The sequence below is a fragment of the Biomphalaria glabrata genome, chromosome 3 (assembly GCF_947242115.1).
Source record: "Biomphalaria glabrata chromosome 3, xgBioGlab47.1, whole genome shotgun sequence".
Classification (NCBI taxonomy): domain Eukaryota; kingdom Metazoa; phylum Mollusca; class Gastropoda; family Planorbidae; genus Biomphalaria; species Biomphalaria glabrata.
In genome coordinates, this window is record NC_074713.1 from 44,638,979 (window position 1) to 44,657,361 (window position 18,383).

At 33.9% G+C, this 18,383-nt stretch overlaps 1 protein-coding gene across 2 annotated transcripts; it reads left to right on the forward strand.

Annotated features, from left to right (window-relative positions):
* Positions 1 to 15: 15 nt before the first annotated feature.
* LOC106050148 (serologically defined colon cancer antigen 8 homolog) lies at positions 16 to 18,030 on the forward strand. Of its 2 annotated transcripts, none has more exons than XM_013205092.2 (16): positions 16 to 176; positions 2,290 to 2,465; positions 2,965 to 3,081; positions 3,444 to 3,566; positions 3,757 to 3,843; positions 3,954 to 4,018; positions 4,252 to 4,413; positions 5,944 to 6,082; positions 6,270 to 6,422; positions 7,021 to 7,155; positions 11,961 to 12,077; positions 12,512 to 12,640; positions 12,748 to 12,880; positions 13,463 to 13,580; positions 16,040 to 16,214; positions 17,300 to 18,030. In XM_013205092.2, exons 1-16 carry the CDS (start codon positions 113 to 115, stop codon positions 17,582 to 17,584), a joined length of 2,178 nt encoding a protein of 725 aa, XP_013060546.2. In that variant the 5' UTR covers positions 16 to 112; the 3' UTR covers positions 17,585 to 18,030. The 2 variants fall into 2 exon arrangements, with proteins under 2 accessions (XP_013060546.2, XP_013060547.2); XM_013205093.2 differs by having other exon boundaries at positions 2,968 to 3,081.
* The last annotated feature ends 353 nt before the right edge of the window (positions 18,031 to 18,383 follow it).

Below are 18,383 nucleotides of genomic sequence, written 5' to 3' on the forward strand. Positions count from 1 at the left end.
CATTAAATCTGGCAAGCTGTAAACAATATGGCGGAGTCAAGATAACAACAGACTTAGGACATCCTTAGAGTAGCTTTTGCTGCCTTAATTGATTAAAAATCAGGCTTTCAGCATGTATTATTTTAAAGATTATGGAGCTGGGAGTGAGCGTGGTGATTTTGATTATTCTACCAAAGGTATTTATAAAGATATCTAAAAAGCACTTTAATTATCACAGGCACTCTCAAGACAAAATTGAAAAGGGTATCATGACCGTATAGTATAGAGTAATAATAGAGGAGGCTCTTATAGTTTGAACACCCCATCGGATTCTCCTTTCTAAACGGGTCGTTTTTTTTTGTTTGTAATTCATTTGTTTTTATGTTTGGAGCTAAAATCGACGATTCGGGACTGAGCATGTCCAATTTTAGATAAGTTCTGGTAATTTTGTTCTGTTTTTCCAAAGCAGATGGCAGTTATTTAGATTCTCGGTAACCATGTATGTTAAGCTGTTGTTTTAACCTCCCCCGGCAATTCATACCCATATAAGGGATGAAGGCTATATCATGAGCCTGTTTGATCGTAGGCTGATGGGCATATCAAAATAAGCTTCCAAACATCTTTAGAAAGACATTCCAATCACATCTATACCGTTAGCTGTTAAATAAAATTAAAAAAGGGGGTGTCCAAACAAATAATAATGAATTCAGCTCATTCTCCTTTTTGAACACAGCAAAATCGTATTAAGAAATATTATTGGGATTAATAAATCTATGATTTTTTCAATGAATAAACATGACCTAGATAGAGATATCTAGAATATATAACTTATGAATGAAAGAAAAAGTGTGGGCTGCTAATTTGAAGCCAGAGACCATGCCCACTGCATGTGATCACGCAAGATAAGCTGGCGGTGAGGAGAGGTATACACTCAGCGAGTAGTGTCACAAACTATCCAACAGGCAGTGGAGGGAAGGGGGAGAGAGTCATGAAAAGAATTATAAGCATCTATGGGAGGGAGGGGATGTTAAGGTGTCACAAAACGAACATCCAAATTATGAAAACAAGAAGAGGGTCCTTGGATGGGAGTTAAAAAGAAAGACAGAGAGAAAATACAAGTAGCCTAGTAGAAAATATCATGTTTATTAAATTAAAATAATTAATTTATAGCTCTATAATCTATATAAATTTATTTCTGTCAGTTTCTACACATAGATTATATAGGTATTTAAATAAATAAACTATACACAATATATATATATATATATATTATGAGGAAATAGACTATAAATACATATTGCAAAATTGAATCTACTTCTTTTACTACAATCTAAATAATTTTTAAATAACACCGATATAATTTATTAGCAATTACATAGTGGTGTTCAACACCGGTGCTCACTGTTCAACTAAAGGAGAAAGCCCAAAAACTGCGTTCAAAATAGGAGCATGAGGTGACCCAATTTATTTTAAAATAAAATCTTGACTATGAGTGGTAATACAAAGGAACACAGCTATTTTTATAGTCCTTTAGTTGCAAAATAAGAATCTGCTTTCAGTTTTTTTGTAAGTTAAACCTTCATCAAATAAAAAAATAAAATAAAAAATTGACCTAGTTCCCGAAAGTCGGTGTTCAGTTATAAGAATCTACCATAGTAATTTAGCAATCTAGATCTAGTAAAATCTAGTTAGTCTAGACTAGTTGTAGACTAGTACTAAGTATGACAGTTACCTACTTTACTAATAAAATACTATGTCGTCGGTGACTATTTTTAAGATGATTAGAATTAGAATTATTAGATGATATCAATAAAATTAATATCAATGATGTGTGACTTTATTTTGCTTAAAAAAGATTTAGTCATGGTAATTGTTTCAGATTCTTTAGTGACTATTTAGTCTTGTACTTTCTCATAAAAAAAGGATATTGATAAAGAAAAAACTGCTGAATCTGAATTTTTGTTCAAAGAGCTAAACTTGGCTAAAGCTTCCTTAAATTCTCTCTCTATATAAAATGATATATATTATATTCCATTTTCTAAAAAGGTATTTTAAAACAATGGCTAATAGGAATATTTTTTTGTAGCTCACTAATAGTATATGAGCCTGAAACTAAAATGAATTTGTTGAGTACCTATAAGGCAGCAGAAAAAACTATATTCGTTAAGCTACTAGTTATAGGAAGCCTCTATATGTTGCCACAATCTTATAAGTGACACTTCAGTATAGTATGTAATGTGATACACTCAGACATACTTAAGAGGTTTTTAAAATAAATAATTGTAATTGTTTTTTTATTATTTGTTTTAGAAGAATCAAAGGAGAACTATCATGACCATTCACAGACTGGAAGAATTGGGGATGGTAAACAAAATCTTACGAAGGCAGTTCATCCCAGAATACTGACATGGGAAGACAGAAGCCAGAGAAGTCTTAGACAAACTAATGCAGCTGCACAACTTAGAAATACTTTACTTTCTATGCAGGTACACAAAATAGCTTAAAGTAAACATCTTTAGAATTATTTTCACTAGTTAGGATATATATGATTAGGACTTTGGCATGAAAAGTTGTTTGTTTCATTGAAAGTGTAAAGTTTTGGCTTAGCGTTAATGGCGTGAAAATTTAAAAACAAGACTAGATTTAGGGTGAAATGAAAGTAAACACAGAATACTGGGCTTGGCAGCTTTAGAGAGTAAAGTTTTTGTTTCTGAAGTAGATATTTATTAATGACATTTGATGGTTCCCTTCATGACATTAAACATATTATTCAACATCATTCATCAGCGTCTAGTGTATTTGCATTGTTAACCTTTGTACCTGTGTTATTTGAATTGGTTATTTGAGTGTTACTTTTGCTTGGATTTATCAACACAAGACACTGTGTGAAAGCACCTAACACACTTTTATAGTTTTAGGTGATACTGGTTTAATTCTTTTTAGTTTAAATTTTATATATCTCAATATTAATGAACACTTTATAAGCAGGAGTCTTCAGATGTTCCTTTAGGACCTCTACCATCTCCTGAAGAAGCAGCAGTTTTGTTGAGAAATCATGCAGCATACACAAGTCATTTAGAGTCTGAGTCTGCTTACATCAAGGTATCTGCTTGTGATTGATAACTAAAATAAAAAATATTGTTATTTTGGTTATGCCACTGGGTATTTTACTGATTTACCCAGCTCTAATAATTATCAATTTACACATAAAAATGTTTGTGATCATTGTATACGACTTCAGCAGATTCTGTAGTATTTTCTTTATCTAGCTCAGAAATTCAAATTCTGTTTTCACTTATTGTAACTTTTTTTCTTATTGTGGGCAATTTAGATATAGTTAAAGTTCCCTTTTATTTTTTCTTTTCTTTTCTGTTAACAAAATTTTGTGTGTGTAGGAAAGTTGCACTATAAAAATTATGTTGTCTTAACTGCCTAAAATGATTTAAAACTGTTTTGTTATATAGGAAGAAATTGCTGTAATTAGAATGAAATTGGCAGAAGTATTGGAAGAGAATCGAACTCTGCACAATGAGCTGAAAACAACAGTTGTTCATGACATTCTCAAAGATGGAGGAGAAATCATCAATGTAAAATAGATCCGACATTTTAAAGTATTTTTTTTTTACAAATTTTAATATTTGAGTGACCTTCTCCTATTGGCCACTCAAATTTAATACATATTTATTTATAAATAATACTTCTAAATATCTTGTATTTTTTTCTTTTACAATATTCCTTATTTTCCTCTAAATGTTATTTGTCTCTATTGAAACATAGGTGATGGGTACCTTAGATCAGACATTCTCTGATTCTTATTCTAATGTTATGGGTCGACATGATTTTAAAAGGTGGCAAGTAGAATTGGTAAGTAATACTCTTGTGCCGAAAAGTACAATTTTAAATTTAAAAAAAAAAATCTAACAATTGTATTAAAAGGGATGTTAAGAATTGATATGACATATTTTGATTTTCAGGAAAGACTGAGCAAACTTCATGCTGCAAAGACTGAAAGACTGGAATCACAATTAGGTTTTTCTAAGTAAGCTTAACCTTCATCTTTAAGCTATTGAGTTTTTGGAGGTTTTATTGTGATATAATTGTGCTCAAAATTATTCTTTTCTGGACAGTTTATTTCTTATATTTATGGTAAAGAATAATTTCTAGAGCTTTACTTTGAAAAAGAAAATTATATGCTGGGAAAACAAAACACTTTATTCTAATGACATTTGAAGCTGATAACTAATAAATTGTTTTACCAATTAATTGTTTCAGATCTGAGGTAGAGAAATTACAACAAACTGTAGAGGATTTGAAATCACAATTAAGAATCCAAGACTCTATACCAACCCACGAGAATGGATCACTGATAGAGGGAGCATTTCTTTCAGAAGCACAAAGGCACATAACTTATCGAACCATTGAGAAGCTTACAAAGTGAGTTATAGAACATTTACACACTTGGGGAAAAAACACTACTGCATAAAAAAAGGTTTTTCATTTAAAATTTGGGGCTTAGAGTTGTTTAGAACTACAAGATGAATATTGGATTGGGCAGCCAGCATTCTCAGATGCTCTGAATCAGTTCTCTAATCCTCATCTTTCATAAACTAAATTTTTCAAGTCATTCTTAAAAGTATGAATAACTTTAATTTGCACTTAGGAGCAACCCTTAGTTATTTTAAATTTTTAACTTAACAATAGGTATTTCATACCTAAAAAAATTTTTATTTCAAAATTGTATTTAACTTAGTACACTTTATTCATTGGTTTATATTAAAAAAAAAATTTGATTAATTCATCTTAAACATATTTCATTGCAATAAACACTGAACAACAATGCTTTTATCTCTTGAGTATATTATATAAAAAAAAAGTGTCAGATTGTCCAGCACTTCAAAAATTGTAAACTGTCCAATCAGAGTTTTCTTCTTCCAGTTGTGATGAATACTGGGATTTTAAAATATCTTCATTTTAGGGTATGCCCTGACTCATTCTGTTTTTGATGGACAGGTGATAATTCTTGGATAAAGAAAGTTAAGATGTAGATTTTTATACTAGCTACATGATAGTTTTGTTAATTAAAGTTCACCAATAATGGTTGAACTTATCTTTACCCTATTTCCTGGCTTGCTATATTTTCATGAGAACTATACTTTTCTTATAGACAACAGTTTAGTTTTAAAATTAAAAAAAAACATATTAAAAAAATACTTTAAAAAAAAAAACTACAAAGCTTATATTAAGTGTTGTTGTATTAATTAATTTGGATCAGTCATGTAATTAAATCATGTAAGTATATCTAGACTAACAATAATAAATCAGTGCAATTTAAAATATTTTAAACTCTTGTTTCTATTTAATTTTATGTTTTTAGCATTCTCTATGCTATACTGCTATACAGGTCTGGACCAGTTGGAAAGGAGGGGGGAGGGGAGAAAAAAGGGGGTATCTGGGTGATTGCTTTTTAAATGCATTTATTAAAAAAAAAAGGAATTCAAATTTAAGGGCTAAAGCCTCCTAATACACTCAACACTGTGCAAGGTATGTGCTTATGAATATAAGGTTTTATATTTATCTATTGTTAGTTGCAAACTTTTCTCTCTTACAAAGTATTAAGGGGACTAATTCAACTTATATCATCACATCAGTGAAGTACTATTTCTTTCCCTTGTTTAGCATACCAAACAAAATAATAAATTAATAATTACCAATAGTTTATTAACTACTTGGTCAGTTGTTGTTTTTTTATTGCCTCTTGTGTTGTCTGGTAAAAAAAATAATTGTGCAAAATTTCAGCTTGATCTGAGATTGAGTGTGGGAGAAATAATGTATACAAACATTTTAACCAGACAGAGTGAGTTGATATAAGCTTTGTAAAAAACCCACCTCACTTTGAAGAACTAAGATTTTTAAATGTAAACTAGTAGGAATATTTTAGACCTAACACTATTTGCTAACTGTCAGGGAGCGCGATGAGCTGATGGACCATGTGACAGCTCTACAGTCTCAGTTAAAAGAAATGAGTCAAAGAGAAGAAGATGCCTACCAGCAGATGAAGAAAGGAATACAGTTGGTGGAGCAGGCTCAGTTGGAACAGACAGAGGTAAAGGTTTATTTAGCATAAAGCTGTTTCTAAATTGAATTTTAAAAAAATGGTACCTGCTTCTTGTGCTTTGCAGTTTTTTAATTCATGAAAATTAATATAGTATATATAGTAGGTAATGATTTCTGATAATATTCTGGCAAATATTTGTAAAGACTTTGTCATTTTTTTTTTAAACCTCCTTCAGGCTCTTGTGGAAAAAGAACAAGTATGTGAAGAACTGTTACGGGTTCGCCAAAGATTTGAGGCTCATGTCAGAGAGTCCCAGACAGTGATCAGGGCAGAAAGAGAAACAGTCAGGAGAGAAAACCAGGCCCTAATTGATGACCTCAATAATAAGGTTAGACATGGTTTGATTATTTCCCAAAACCTTTATTGTTACTCATTTCAAAAAATGTTTGAAGAATATTTAACCTAATTTGGGGTAAGGTGGATTCCAGAAGGATTGGTGAAGAGCCGATGCCTCATCCTGGCCATGGATAAAAGCCTTTCCTTGGTCAAGAGGTCCATAATAGGGAACAGGACGTTCTCGGACCTTAAGGACATCTGAAACTAAAGAAATTTTTTTTTTTTTTTTTTACTTCTACAATGATTTTTTCAAAAGTGTTTATTTTTATATCTGCAATACTAAAATATTTTTTTACCAATGCATGTTAAGAAAATATTTTATTTATTTGTGCATTGTAGTCCTCAATAATAAAGAAAAATTATTATTGCTATTGAATCCTGTTAATCTGATCACATCAGGGCACGACAGTTTTCGGTCCTAATAACTGGCTGGTCTAATTAAACAGATTGACTTGTATAATAGGATTTATTTCGCTACTTTAGGAATCATTGGCTGATCTAATTAACCGGTGGTCTTATTAACAGAATTTGATTGTATTATTATGTTAAAATTGTAATCACATGTTAAGTTATAACTATGTTGATTTTAGCTGAAGGAACTTGCTGAATTCTACACTCTTGTCCAATCCAAATATGAGAAAGAAGTGAGAGATAAAGCAGCCCTGGCAGGTGAAATAGCTGAACTGAAATCACAGTTGAGGACTTGTGACAGAGAGGTCACTGTGGTCAGTTCTTAATATTTTTTTTTGTAGAATAATTGTAATTAGATGGAGCATGAGCGCGTCTAGTGTTTGATGTCACTTTGAGTAGGATTGATGCAGATCATTAGATAAAAGAGGCTGAAGGGAGGGAATACGAAAGACTGGACCAGGTGTGATGCAGATCATTAGATAAAAGAGAATGAAGGGAGGGTGTAATATACTAAGTCAATTCATAACCTTAGAAACAAGGCTTTATTTCAATAAAACACGACTGATACACACAATAACACAGTACAGACTGGTCACGATTCACAGACTACGATAATGCGAACACGATTACAAATACTAGCACGATTACAAGCACGGGTAACACACAAGTTCATTTAACGATCACTCCATTCACCCCTCCTTTATTTCTTTCTGGGTCTTAGGTTATAACCATGCGTATGAAGGGAAGGATCCGGAGGTATCTCTGGCGTAGACTTTTCTCCTTGCAAGTCGTAACTGTCCTGTACGGGACTCGAGTCAATATTGGCCTCTGGCATTGGGTGGCTCCCCTGTGAGTCACTGATGACTTCTGGCTGGTTGTACATCATTGGGGTGGGACTCTGTGAATTACTGATAGTTTCAGGCCCGTAGCGACTCCCTGGTGAGAGATCCAAAGAGTCACCGACCTCTTGAGGCAGAATACCGTTCTCTGGTTCGAAATAGTCGTTCGTGGAACTTTCCTTTGGTGCCAGGTGCCTAAGCGACACTGTCTCCTCCCGGCCGTTTGGAAATCGTATATGGGCGTACTGTGGGTTGCAGCTAATAAGTTCAACCTCTTGTACCAATGGGTCAAATTTTGAAGATCTTACAGGGGATTTTAGTAATACTTTGCCTGTAGCCAAGTAGGCAAGGATGTTCCCGTTGGCGATCTTCTGTTGAATTTGAAGATCCGTTCATGTGGAGTTTCATTAGTAGAAGTACACAGTAATGATCGAATTGAGTGAAGTGCTTGGGGCAACACAGATTCCCACTGTGATAGTTCCAACTTCCCTGAGTCCAATGCTAATAAAATAGCCTGCCACAATGTTTTATTCAGCTTTTCTATTTGCCCATTTCCTTTGGCATTATAGGGCGTTGTCCTGCTAGTGGCTATGCCCTTAGAATGTAGATATTCTGTAGTTTCTGTGGACATAAATGATGTGCCACGATCAGAGTGGATGTAACTGGGTGTTCCAAAGAGGAAAAATAACTGGTCGAAGCACTTTATTACTGTCTTAGATGTCATATCAGGACAGGGAAAAGCGAATGGAAACCGCGAATATTCGTCAATCATTGTTAACAAATACTTGTTGCGAGTAGCTGATGGCAAAGGACCTTTAAAGTCAACACTTATTCTTTCAAACGGCTGTGTGGCCTTGATGAGCGTACCTGCAAATTCCTTATAGAATTGCGGTTTAATTCTATTGCAGGTTCTGCATTGTTGAATGGTCTGTCTGACCTCTTCAACCGAGAAGGGTAAGTTCTTTGACCTGACATAATGTAGAAGTCTACTGACACCTGGATGACACAGGTAGTCATGGTACGTCTTCAGGCTACCTTGTTTCGTCATGGTTGCACAGTGCCCTCTAGACAAGGTGTCTGCTGCTGTGTTGGCGTTCCCAGGTCTATACTGTATATCAAACTTGAAGCTTGCTAGTTCCAATTTCCACCTTTGTATCTTATCGTTTTTAATTTTCTTGTCATGAGTGTCTTTAAATATGTATGAAATAGACTGCTGGTCCGTAATAAGGGTAAAGTGATTGCCACACAAATAATGCTTCCATTTGCGTATGGCTTCAATTATTGCAGTGGCTTCTTTCTCTATGGCAGATTGATGCCTTTCAGTAGGTGAAAGAGTTCTAGAGAAGAATGCAATAGGTCTTCCCTCCTGATTTAAAGTGGCAGCTACTGCGATGTCAGAAGCGTCAGTTTCCACAATTAGAGGATGGTCATACTTTATGGTGAAAATTGCTGCTTTCTGCAATTCTTCTTTCAAGTCTTCCAACGCTGTTTTTACTTCTGTAGGTACAGGAAAAATTTGATTTTTCATTATAGGATACATTTTGTCGGAGAAATTTGGTATCCAGTGAGCATAATATGCCAAAAGTCCTACAATCCTTTTCTGAGACTTCAGATCTTTTGGAGGTGGCAAATCTCGCAGAGCTTGAAATCTATCAGGGTCCGGCTTCAAATGCCCTTTGGATATTTCATATCCAAGCAGCTTTACCTTCTTAGTAGCAAATACACTTTTACTTTCGTTGAAAGTTATTCCGTATTCCAGAGCTACCTTCTGAAAATGCAACAGATTTTTGTTATGGGAGTCTACATCTGTACCACATATTGTTACATTGTCGACATAGGCAAACGTGTCAGACAACTTTTCTTTTTCTATAATAGTGTCTATGGTTTTCTGGAAGCAAGCTACACCGTTAGTGACCCCAAAGGGTATTCTGCAAAACTGGTAGAGTTTACCACAAGCTTCGAAGGCTGTGTATTTCTTTTCGCTCTGTTGGATAGGTATTTGGTGATAAGCACTCTCCAGATCCAATGTGCTAAAGATTTCATACCTGGAAATTTTCTCCACCATTTCATCCACTCTAGGCATGGGGTAAGCATCCAGGTAAGTAAATCTATTTATAGTTTGGCTATAATCAACGACCATTCGCTTTTTGTGCCGCTCATTGGTCGTGACAAGGACTTGAGCTCTCCAAGGTGATTTGGAAGGTTCAATGATACCGTTTCGTATCAATTTCTCAACTTCAGCTTTAATAAATTGTGTGTCTTGGAAGGAGTAACGACGAGATTTAGTAGCAATAGGTCTGCAATCAGGGGATAAATTTGCAAACAATTGTGGTGCCTCTACCTTAACAGCATTGAGCGAGCAGACATGAAATGCAGGTCGACCACCGTTGAATGGAATTATCAGTTCTTTGTGTAATGCGAGGAAATCTAACCCAAGCACTACATCAGTGCAAAGTTCATCTAGTAACGAAAGTTTGAATTGATTGTAAACTTCCCCTTTGTATTTTAGCGATGCAAACGTGTGGCCTCTTGTGACGCTTGACAGTTGAGATGACGCCATAGAAATTGTGTGCTTTGAACGTGTCACTGACCAATCGTACTCTCTTGGTATGTTTGAAGAAATGTAGCTTTCCCCGCTACCTGTATCAATTAGGGCTTTTAGGTTCACGCCATTTACAGAGATGTGTACTGTTGATTTAGTTAAACCAGGTACAGACGAAGTAGCAATTAGTGATGTTAGATGTGTAGAGTCCTTAATGCAGCTACAATCTTTACAAGATTGTCTTTTAATCTCGTGGCTAGGAGATATTTTGACTTTTGTTTTGGTTATTGGAGTGTTGCGAGACCTGCAAACCTTCGAAAAATGTCCATTTTTCCTGCACGAATGACACATGCAGTCTTTGGCAGGGCATTTCGCTCTGAGATGCCGACTACCTCCGCAAAAGAAACATTTAGTATTCACTGTTGCGATTGTTTCTGAGTCCACCATTTCTTCGGTTGAGATTGCCGATGACGAAAGAGATGACTCTACCAATTGAGACGGAGTACTAAACGAACTGGATTCTTTTTGGGCCATGTCGAGAGTCTTGGCAATATCTAAAGCCATTTTCAAGTCAAGGGATCTTTTCTCAAGTAGCCTCTGTCTAATTACACTCGAACGCATGCCGCTAACAAAGGCATCGCGAATGGCGTCCTCTTCATTTTTGTCAGCACTGACAGCTCGGAACTGACAATCTCTGGCCATCACTCTCAGCTTGTGTACAAATTGATCAAGACTTTGATCGACTTCTTGTTTGCAAGTTGCAAGCAAATGTCTGGCCAATGTTTCATTAGGGGCCTTCACAAATAAATTCTCAAGAATAGATTTTGCTTCTGAGTATTTAGAACAGGTAGAAATATACTGATATAAGGATGGAGACACAAAGTTGCATAGCAGGTCAAACTGTTCGCTTTCACTAGCCCCTACCTTCGTTGCGAATCTGTCAAAACAAGAAATCCAATGTTTCCATGTAACTGAAGCATTAGTTGAACTAGGATCAGCATCCAGTCTATTGGGACGCAAAAACTTGTCCATTTAAGAATGGTTTTATTGAAATAAATTGTAATATACTAAGTCAATTCATAACCTTAGAAACAAGGCTTTATTTCAATAAAACATGACTGATACACACAATAACACAGTACAGACTGGTCACGATTCACAGACTACGATAATGCGAACACGATTACAAATACTAGCACGATTACAAGCACGGGTAACACACAAGTTCATTTAACGATCACTCCAGAGGGAATAAGAAAGACTGGACCAGGTGTGACTATTGTATGGGAAGAGCAGTGAGTTGAGAAATAATTTAGAATCATTGGACATCATTTTGTGATTTTATTTCTGTCAAATAAAGTAAAGGTCCCTTTCAGATGATGTAAAAGTCATCTGTTTCTTTGGCCTATGGTTAACTGTCAAACATCCAATTTATTTGTTTGTTAAAGAACATTTTTTAGCTTTATTCAAGTTTTTATATCAAGTTAAGTAATAAGCCTACAAGAGTCGTTGAACTGTCTGGAGCTACAACCCAACATAAATCTATCAACAATATTCATTTAGGGATGGTCATTTAGAAAATTTGCAATCAAGTTTGTTGTTATCATAGATCAATGATCAAGAAATGTAAGAGCTTAACAGAAACAAATGTTTTTTTTGTAAATACTATCTGGATGAGATGTCTATGAATTTCATTTAATCTTATCATTTAGTCTTGAATTCTTTTATTTGTTTCCAGACAGCAGAGAGTTATAGAACAGAAACAACAAATGCCTCCTTACAACGCAACTCAGCCTTGTACGAGTCAAACAGATTACGCTCTGAGCTGGAAAAAGTGAGGCATGAGCATGAGCAGGCAAGTCAAGATATTCAGTTGCTGGTGAAAATGAGGGCAAACTAATGATGTGATATACTGTTCAGACTATGTTTATGATGGTCTACTGTCTGTGATTCCATCCCCTACTGTCCTGTGGAAGGTTTGGTCTAGAACATAATAATTGTTCATTTTCTGTTGGAACTATAGAAACTTATATACAAACGAAACATTAGACACTCCACAATATTGCAATCATTCTTTTTTTGTCCCCCATAGAAGACAGTAAATATTCTCTGCATCTGATGACCTTTGGGAAATTGTATTTTGTTATTTGTTTTTTAAAGCGAGAGTCAGTACCTTTACTTTATTAAATTTATGACTTAAGAACCATTACAGTTTAAAGTCATACTACATACAAATGTAAAAAATATTTTTTGTATTTTCATATATCTATATATATATATATATATTAGGAGACAAGTAGAACTAAAATAGAGTTGGATGATTTGAGACAGAGGCTGAACAAAGCTGAGAGAGAATTGATCAACTCAAAAGAGGAGTGTATCCACATGACATCCACCATCCAGGCTTTAGAAAGAGAGGTGTGTTGGTCCACTATTAACTTCAAATATTTGTTTGGTACTTAGGCTTATCATATGTCATGGAGGATAAAATAATTTCCATAATTCAATGTATTCTTTGAATTTAGTTGCATCTGGCCAAGATGGCGAGAGATACAATAGAAAGGTCACGACTTGAAGACCTAAAGGTGATTCGCAAGCAAGCCCAGGACAGAGAAGAAGAAATGATTCTGAAAATGGAAGAAGCAGATGATAGACACAGTAAGCCAGTAGTTCTCAAACTGTGGGGCACACAACACTAAGGGCTGCGCAACGTGCTGACAGGGGGGTGGGGAGTGCAAAGAATTTCAATTTATTTTTCAAGGGACATAAAATCTGTTGTGTTTGCAATACATCCATATGACAATAATAATCAAGCATAAAGGACGTTATTACTAATTGTTTCAAAAATTAAAATCATTGAGAATGTAAATCACTTTTGCAAAAGTTAGTCAACAATAAGTTTGACTTACAATGTTAATTTTTTTAAAAAAGAGATTTCACTTCGTCTTATTAACACAATTATAATCAAATTTCTTAGTCATAGCGGTCAAAGGCTACCAAAGGTTTGAAAATAGTTTTTAAAAAGAAGTTTAATTAATATGCTGTTATTTTTTTTTTATCATTATCTTTGGGGCAAAAATATATGAAACTTAAGAATTTCTTTTTTTTTTTTTTTTAATGTATTTTCTTATGTATGAATTTGAATGCATACAAAATCCTCAAAAGTCCTCTGTAATTTGATTGGTTCAAAACTGTTTGTTTTAGTTAAATAGACTATATAAAACTTTGTGTTACTGCCAGGTCAAGCCACTCATGAGATGGACACAATGCTGTTGAAACAAAACAAACTGATACTCAAGCTGAGAGAAGAGTGCAAGAAACAAGCCATACACCTGGAGAAAACCATTAAGAAATATAGGTCAGTGTTCTCATTCATGGAAGGATGTATTTACTTTTTTTTTTTCAAAAAAGGTTTCTATAAATATCTAAAGATCATTTAAATAATACACCAACATATTTTGGGAGATAGGAATATACACAATGATTTTCTATTATCTTTAAAATGTAATGCATGTTTAAAAAGTCATGGAAATATGCATAAATGTAAAGTCTTGTCAGTAAAGTCTGAAAGACAATGAAAAGTTTAGTTAGAAAATCTCTACATAGAAAATAGTTTTAAAAAACATTTTTTTAAACTAATCTTAGTTAAGAACACTAATTAGATATAAATAGACATTTGCTACATCTTTATTGAATTCTGTATTCAAATGTGTTACATATTATATCCCTTTATATTTTATCCAATCATCATTGCGGCATTAAATGTGTTTTGTTGACTCTTTCCCTTCATATTTTCATCTTTTGGTCTTAGCCAGTGTGGGGCCCCGTTCATTTTGTAATACTGCTCTCTACCATTATCCTGTATGGCAGTTATGGCAGTAACCGCCATAGTTTTATTTGTACCCTGGTCAGTTGGTTGATTACAATGCCTTATCACAGAGGTTCTCAACTTTTTTAGCTAGACGACCCCTTTTTAGAATTCCTCACTTATTCGCGACCCCCAACATTAAATTATTTTCCATTATAAGTATGATGTTACCAAATTATAATTAGAGGTCGAATGTAACTATCTGATTTATATTGCCAAAGCTAATGTTTAATCACGGTACAATATGTAATAATATTCTTGAAATATATATTTCTCCTTATTATCCAAATACAAATAAATGAAATAATTTCTTTATTACGTGCATCTATTTACGTTAGTATTTGATATTCACATTCCACACACGTGACAATTTTCTGTATTTCAATTGGATAACTAACAGGCTGTTTCCAGAAATAAATATATTATTGTAAACGGAAGAAGGTGCAACAGAGACAAACGTTAACATGGCTGCAAATGCTTGATCCAGAATTGTGTAGAGAAAAGTTTCACAAACTATTTATGTCTGCTAAAGATCTTTAACTTTGACTTTCATCGGATTTCTGGCAAGTTCAATGAGATGTTGAATAGATTTGGAAAGTAGGAGGAAATTTTGTCTACAGATATGCGCAAATGTTCTTTCACAGAAATTATCATTTTATATGTTTGCTAGGTTCAAAGTAATTTCTCTCATAGAGAAAAGCATGGATTTCTAAACAAAGTTTACGTATTAAAATTCAAATTTATGGATGCTTTATTCAACCTTTTTTAAAACGTACAATGTTTAGTTCATATATTAAGGATTTTTCACAATTTTGTGTTCTAATCCTCTTCATGGTGGTTGAACATGATAGCATTAATGCTTCTTCAGCATATTGAGATGGAAAAAAAACATTAACGAATAACACTTTGAATTTTCAATTAACAGACGATTGTCCAGAAGTAACAATACGTTATGCATTAATTTAAACATATTCATATATCTGCTGGACAATCAAAATGTTGTAAATCAATTCTGATTCAGTTGTCTGCAGCATCTTTTCTCGAATAACAATATATTTAGTAAATTTCAATGGAAAAAAATTAATTTGTGACAAGTTTTACATGTTAGAATGGTCAAAAAAATTCATTCCTTATTTCCGATGGACATAAGCGATCCCTGACAAATTGTCAATCGACCCCAAAGGGGGTCGCGATCCACAGGTTGAGAACCCCTGCCTTATCAACTGTTCAATCACATACTTTCTCATTTGAGATGTAGCCTCTGTAGTTGTTGCTTAGTGTTTCCTTGAAGTTGTTACAATATTTATTTATGACTTATTTTAGATTTTAAATTACTTTACATTTTTATCAACACCAATTCCACCTAAAAGAGAGGAATAATAAGAACACTAAAGTAAAAAAGTGAAGTTCCCCTTTTAGATCTTGCAATCTAAGGCAGATGATGTTAAGGTCATCTATTTATTTGGCCAATGGTTAATGAGCAGGGTATCATGTGGCCAGCACAATGACCCACCACCTTTACTTTCCCCAACTAAAGTCAGGTACACCTTAGAGTTGATTGGCACCCTTAAAATCCCTAAATTAAAAAAATCCCAGACTTCACTGAGAATTGAACCTAGGACTTCATGTTCAGAATCCAAGCGCTTAACCACTCAACCACACTATTTTAAGAAAATATAGAGCTAAAGATTTATATTAAAAAGAAAAACAATTTATTCTCATTTACATTCTAAGTTAAAACTTGTTTTTGCGTTCATACTGTTCAATAATTCTTTTCATCCAAGAAAGAGATGGTAATTAGAAACCAAAAATGGAGAGAAAAATAACTAGGTTAACAACTTAGGTAGACTTGGTGAACTTTGAACTATGATTAAATAGCCTCGTCTGTTCTCAACTAACTATTGATATAACACTTTGAAAATGTCCTGGTATTTTCTTCAAAACATCAGAGGTCAAAATGGAAAGTTACAACAGGCCAACAGTGAGCTTATGAAGAGGATGGAGAGAATGAGTCTTCGTGTGACAGAACTTGAGAATCAGTCTGACCAACATGTCAGGGTTCATGATAAGATGAAAGATCGACTGAAGTCTTTGGATGAGCAGGCTCAACACCAAGCTGTTCAGGTTGTTTTTTCTTTTCATTGATGTCAGATTTTAAGCACAAATATCACATGCCAGAATGAATGTATAATTAGGATGTCATTTCTGGCCACAAATGTACTTCCATTTAGTCAAGCTATAAACCTTTTTTTAACAATCTTTATAGGGAAAAATTGCTTTGTTTTTGTACTGTATTTCTGTCCTCCCCCTGTCATGTTTAGATTTAAAAAATCAAAGCACTTTTTTAAAATCCTTAACGTGCTCTAAAATGTTTTAATGGCTACAAATGGTCTTCTGGGCACATGCCCTTTTGTTTTAAAATTTAGTATGAATATTAAATACATATTGACAAGGTATTAACCTGGGGGGGGGGGGGGGGCAGTTGCTGGGGATGTACATATTTATATATTGTTATGCTGGTAAATTTTGTAATGTTTTTTGTGTGACTGATCTACAAGGGCTATCATTTTTAGTTGTTGTTTTTTTAAATTATGACTGCCATAAAAAAAACTTGTGTAATTCAAGTATAAACAATCATCAATTTATCACATTTCTTATTATTTTACTCTCATTTTAATTTCTTTCTTTCTCATCATTTCTTTGTGGCATGCACACAGCAGCTTTCTGTGATGGGATAGTCAGTAACCCTTTTAACCTTCCATGTCAATTTTTTTTTTTGTGTGATATTATCAATGTATTTTGGTGGTGCCTGGGTCCCTTGTAACCACATGCTCTGCACAAACCCATAGTTGGATTGTTAACTAGATTGTTTTTGGTATAAGTAAACTCATTGGCAAAGCCCTTGTTGACATTACAGGTTCATACCCACATTCACAATCAACTGACCCACAAGATTCTCTCAAGAGTTCAGACTAATATAATTAGTAAATCTGGAAGAGAATTCAATTCTAAGGCTCTTGTACAAATTTGTTTCATTGTTAAACTTAGATTTCTTGAAGAAATGTAATAATTAAATAGCTATGGACACTGTGGAGGGTGAGTCTGACTTAAGGAGTCGGTGTGTTAAGTTTCAATAAACTTAGGAACATTGTGGTCGAACTATTTTATCATTCACATGCATGATTAAAAATGTATTTTATTATCTCCAGTTGGTTGAAGCCATCACAAAATACAGTCAATTAAGTCGAGATCGCCAGCTATTGGCCAGGGAGGTGGAGTTCTTACGATCCCAACTCCACAAAGCAAGCCAGACATCTACTGAAGTTCTGCGTCTTAATTCTTCCTCCAAGGTCTTAGTTGACGACATTCTAAATACAATGACAAAAGATGAACGTGATGGGACAATAGCACTGATCCCTGAGCTGCAGTTGAACATTCCTGATCTTCCAGCCAAAATTGACTTAGAAGACACGTTCTCAGAAACGGGAATGTAAACATAGGAGTGATCTGTGATATGATTATTTATTATTTGTTTTGTGCAAAAAAAAAACACAATAATATTTTAGCTATATCTCTATACAACCCAATTACATTTAGTTGAAATCTATCTTTCAAGCAAAATTTATCTATTTTTTATGTATCTCTCTGTCTCTATTATTATAAAAGTGAATGATAATGAATGTAATGTTCAGTTGTAACATGAATACTGTCAGTGTATGTTTTGAGCTGTTGCCGTCCAATTCTTTATAAGATAGAAGCAGATTGAAGTAATATTTGTATTTTGAATAGATCCTGTAAAAATAATGTATGGTTGATTTTTACAGGTTGAACTTAGGTATGACTGATATATATTGATGTCTAAAAGTTTGTTTGCTATGTATGTATTCATTTTGAATTAGAAAACTAATAAATCAAATACTACTCCATTCTGAAAATGAAATGATTCTTTTGAATATTTTATCAGTTTGGATTATAAATGAATTCTCTTAGAAGTTAAATCTGGGTTTCACATGACTTTGCTAAGATAAGATTAAACTTTGTCAAATATAAGATACATTTAATCTCATCAACATACACAATGATAACTGCAAAGTCTAATTGTGCCCTATTAAAGTAACACACTCATGATAAAACACAATGATGGAGCTAATACAGAGGGTTAGTGGCTATAAAGGTGTTCCTTTGAAAGCTTGCTATTATTAGTAAGTAATGTGTTGAGATACTTTCCAGTAAGTGTATTAATTTACATGAATGTAGTACGCTATTGTGAAAATAAAAGCAATTGTATTGCTA